The sequence below is a fragment of the Coregonus lavaretus genome, assembly GCF_964263955.1.
Source record: "Coregonus lavaretus genome assembly, contig: HAP1_SCAFFOLD_3717, whole genome shotgun sequence".
Classification (NCBI taxonomy): domain Eukaryota; kingdom Metazoa; phylum Chordata; class Actinopteri; order Salmoniformes; family Salmonidae; genus Coregonus; species Coregonus lavaretus.
In genome coordinates, this window is record NW_028166817.1 from 3,827 (window position 1) to 8,372 (window position 4,546).

A 4,546-nucleotide genomic window follows, 5' to 3' on the forward strand; every position below is an offset into this window, starting at 1 on the left:
TACAGTAGGCAAATATTTATCTTTTAATTAATGCATTTCCGATGGAAGGCAGTGTATTATTGGAATGCAGCCAATGCATCAATGCCATCCACCACATAGGCCCTGCGCTCAATGTGTATCATTTTCTTTCCAAATATGCTTTCAACAACAATGTGAAGTTTTTATTGCATTTTTGGAATATGTTGCAGTGTTAACCATGATTTTCCAGCTAAACCGATTGTTTTAATGTGTTATTATTATGCTAATGAGTGTATACCATAAAGCTGACGCTTTTATCCAAAGCGATTTATCATGCTTGAAGGCTATGTATGTGTGGCCCCAGGAATCAAACTCACCACAACCCTGGCGTTGCAAGCACCATGGCCTACCAAATAGGACTATTGAATTCCTATTATTAGCAATAAGGCTATATTTCAGAATTCACAAATTGGACAAATTATTTAACAAATAGTCTAGGCCTATATTATTATCATCATTATTAATAATGCTAGAACATTTAGGTCATTTAGCAGCATGCATTTTTTTTTTCATACTGGCCCCCGTGGGAATCGAACCCACAACCCTGGCGTTGCAAACGCCATGTTCTACCAACTGAGCTACATCCCTGCTGGCCATTCCCTCCCCTAAACTGGGCCAATTGTGCGCCGCCCCATAGGTCTCCCGGTAGGCTACGACAGAGCCTGGATTCGAAGCAGGATCTCTAGTGGCACAGCCTTAGACCACTGCGCCACTCGGTAGTAGTAGTAGTAGTAGTAGTAGTAGTGTAGTAGTAGTAGTAGTAGTAGTAGTAGTAGTAGTAGTAGTAGTAGTAGTAGTAGTAGTAGTAGTAGTAGTAGTAGTAGTAGTAGTAGTAGTAGTAGTAGTAGTAGTAGTAGTAGTAGTAGTAGTAGTAGTAGTAGTAGTAGTAGTAGTAGACCTATAACCTATTCACATAGACCTATAACCTAGCAACCTATAATTACAGGCCTATAACAAACTGCTCAGGCGCACTCTTTCACTGGCCTGCACAGGTCTGTAGAGCCCTGTATAACAGATAGGCTACTATTCACAACTCTCTGGAATACAGAGAAATACAAGCTTAAATAAAGCTTGGCTTCGATCATTGATCTTGCTTAGTAGGCATGTAGCCAACATACATATATAGGCTAGACTTACAATTATTTCATTAAGCCTACATAGCCTAGTATAAATGTGAAATCATACTGGATGGTGAACCTGACACTATATTTCTAAATAGTATAGGCCTACTCCAAATACTTTACCTCTGAGATAGATTTTTACATCATGGCAGCAAGGCAGTGAGGTGGTGAAATATCCCCGCGCGCTATGGAGGCTGACCATTTGCGCCTGAGTTATAGCGCAGAGGATTTGGCACGGCTAAAGGGGATGATGATGTCTCTCTGCCCGGAAGTATTATCAGCCTGATATACTGCCTGCACAATAGCCTTTATAAAACATAGGGCATATCTACACTCACTTGCACGCACGAACGCAAAGGCAGGCTGCATACGTTTACGCACAGCCATAGCCAGTGCACATGTCGACTTCCTATATCGAAAATTAGGCAACAAGTAAAAAAGAAAAAACAATTCGATAACATAAATTACATATCATAACTGCAAGCAAATTATCCTGCATTTTAGAAAAGTTAATTCAATCTAAACCATATTGAACGTAGGCCTATATTTTTTTCATGCGTCCATTATGTGGTAGCCAAATACATTTTCTACCGAAAGATATTATTTAAAAAATAAAATATGTACTTGAATTGCTGATTTAAACGAAAGTCTGAGAGCATTAAGTATTCCAATTCGACTCCTCCCTCCGGCCATGCCCTCTAATTACCGCTGCTACGCTCGCGCTAAATCCTGCACGGGACTGCATGTACTCAAAGAGTGACAGAGGGAGAGAAAGTGAGGGGGTAAACGATTGAGGGCGAGAGACAGAAAGAGGTAGTGTGTGCATATGTGTCAGTGTCCATAATTGATGACCTTCCAATCTACAATAAGTTGTTAGTGGTGGTCAATTGCGGCTGCTTTTTTGGGCTTCACTGTCCAACGGATGGTTTCATGTTGTGGCTCATGTGTCACCCAGTGGAAAGGAGAAGTGGGACTTTAACTGGACTCAAAGTCTCCCTACCCTGCGGCAAAGCGACCAACATGCGGTTGCAGAAGCACCTGTGATAGGATATCCCACAACTTTTAATTTAGACATCATTATTTTGAAATATAACCAGAGCATAAACAATTCTCCGACCTGATAAGCTACTATGACCTCCAAAGAGCCCACGGTTATGGAGGACCGGAGACGCAGTGCGCTGGACCAGCTCCCGCCGCCGGCCAACTCCAGCAAGCCCCTGACGCCGTTCAGTATAGAGGACATCCTGAACAAGCCCTCGGTGAAGAGAAGTTACTCCAGCTGCGGGACGGCGCACCTGCTCTCCTCCAGCGAGAAGCTGTCCTCTTCGAGTCACAATCTGTGCAGCCGGGCCCTTTTCACCCAAACCTCCCCACTCTGCGCTCTGGAGGAACTCGCCAGCAAAACCTTCAAAGGTCTCGAAGTCAGTGTTCTTCAAGCGGCAGAGGGTAAGTCTGGACAGTCACATCTTTGTTTATCCTATGTAGTTATTATGTACAGACTGTGTAGCCTAGGGTGATTCAGCTTATGGTCTACAAATGCAACTAACGAAATAGATATCAATGTTAGGTCTCTACGTGTGTGCTTGCAGTGGGTCTGTGCACACACATATTTCTTTCAGAATTTGAGTATTTAATTAAAGCACGACGCATGTTTTTGCATAACGATTTGAAAACATATATGTGTATCGAATTGGTTATTTTTATGTGAACAAAATATATTAAAGCTGAATAGTTCCACCATGTAAACACGAATAATAAGCGTATGCGAAATACTACTCCACATAATAATTATAACTAATGTAATATTTAGTTTAAGATTGTTTTATTAGACCTATTGTATCACATTATCTGTTATTCGCCCAGCGTTTCCCATACTCGGTCCTCGGGACACCAAGGGGTGCACGTTTTGGTTTTTGCCCTAAATTCAAATGATCAAACCTTGATTATTCGTTGATTATTTGAATCAGCTTTCAAGTGCCAGGGCAAAAAACAAAACGCGCACCCCTTGGGGTTCGAGGACCGAGTTTGGGAAACCCTGTATTAGCCTATATGTAGCCTACCCTATTGGTAATATTGTTGCTGTTGCTGTTATTGTTATTGTTGGTGGTGGTGGTTTTAGATGAGAAATACATACATAGGCCTGTTATTAGTCTAGCAGTTATTTCTGTAAGGTTTCTTGGATCGACATTATGCCTGGTGATTCACTAAATGCCTATAGGCTAATATCCTTATCCTCTAAATATCATTTCACAGGCCGAGACGGCACGACACTATTCGGTTCGCGGAATAACCCCAAAAAGCGCCGGAAGTCTCGCACGGCCTTCACCAACCACCAGATCTACGAGTTGGAGAAGCGCTTCCTGTACCAGAAGTACCTGAGTCCAGCTGACCGCGACCAGATAGCACAGCAGCTCGGCCTCACCAATGCACAGGTAATCACCTGGTTCCAAAACCGGCGGGCCAAGCTCAAACGCGACCTGGAGGAGATGAAGGCGGACGTGGAGTCGGCCAAATCCGTGGGCACAGTGTCTTTCGAGAAGATGGCCAAACTAGCCGAGCTGGAGAAATGCGCAGCTAACGGCGCGCTGGGCCCTAACAGAACCGAATCACCCTCGCTATCGAACCATGAGCATGACACATCGAACAAACTATTATTGTCCTCACCTTCATCGCCATATACAGACCATACTAGCAGCAAGGGTTGCTCCGACGATGAGGAGATTGACGTGGATGACTAAGGATTTTACCTTTGTATCTCCCTCTTACCACGACGAAAGTTTGAAGTGCCATTAATGCACCACATGTATTCATGAGGCTTTTATGAAGAACACTCAGCATTGCATGGACTGTGTCATATGCAACGACAGATGCAGACAGTTATTGTATTCATCCATTCATTTAACTAAAGTGGAATAGTTTAAAGAAAAGCAATATGTACACTTAACCTATCCACAAATTATCTGTCCACCCCCCCCCCCACACACACACACACACACACACACACACACACACACACACAGTCTTACCATTACGGGCTAACAACACTAGCTAATAACTCAACTTATGAATTATTTCAATGCATGTTTTATTTTGTTTAACTTCATTTTATTTTAAACGACTGTAATGGTTTGAATATTATAGGGGCATTCATATTGAAATACACACAACGTACTGTATGTTAGGCTGTGTGTGAGTGTTGTAACTATACCATAGGTCTACACATTTCAAACGTTTGATAATGGTGGGAATACATTTTCTAAAATAATAATCAAAGATAAATAATATTTCATCTGGTTGCTTGTAATATCAGTCACAATTTAATATATTTATAATGGTTTGTATACCTGTAAGTGCCTTTCAATGCCAGAACACCATTTAAAACCTAATGTAGGCCTATAAAATGTAAT

The 4,546-nt window shown here is 42.0% G+C and overlaps 1 protein-coding gene across 1 annotated transcript; it reads left to right on the forward strand.

Moving 5' to 3' along the window:
* Window positions 1-2,269: 2,269 nt before the first annotated feature.
* Window positions 2,270-3,877, forward strand: LOC311114276 (transcription factor LBX1-like; the record flags this gene model as incomplete). The annotated part of the gene is made up of 2 exons (XM_084189534.1): window positions 2,270-2,585; window positions 3,393-3,877. 2 exons carry the CDS (start codon window positions 2,270-2,272, stop codon window positions 3,875-3,877), a joined length of 801 nt encoding a protein of 266 aa, XP_084045660.1.
* Between the last annotated feature and the right edge of the window lie 669 nt (window positions 3,878-4,546).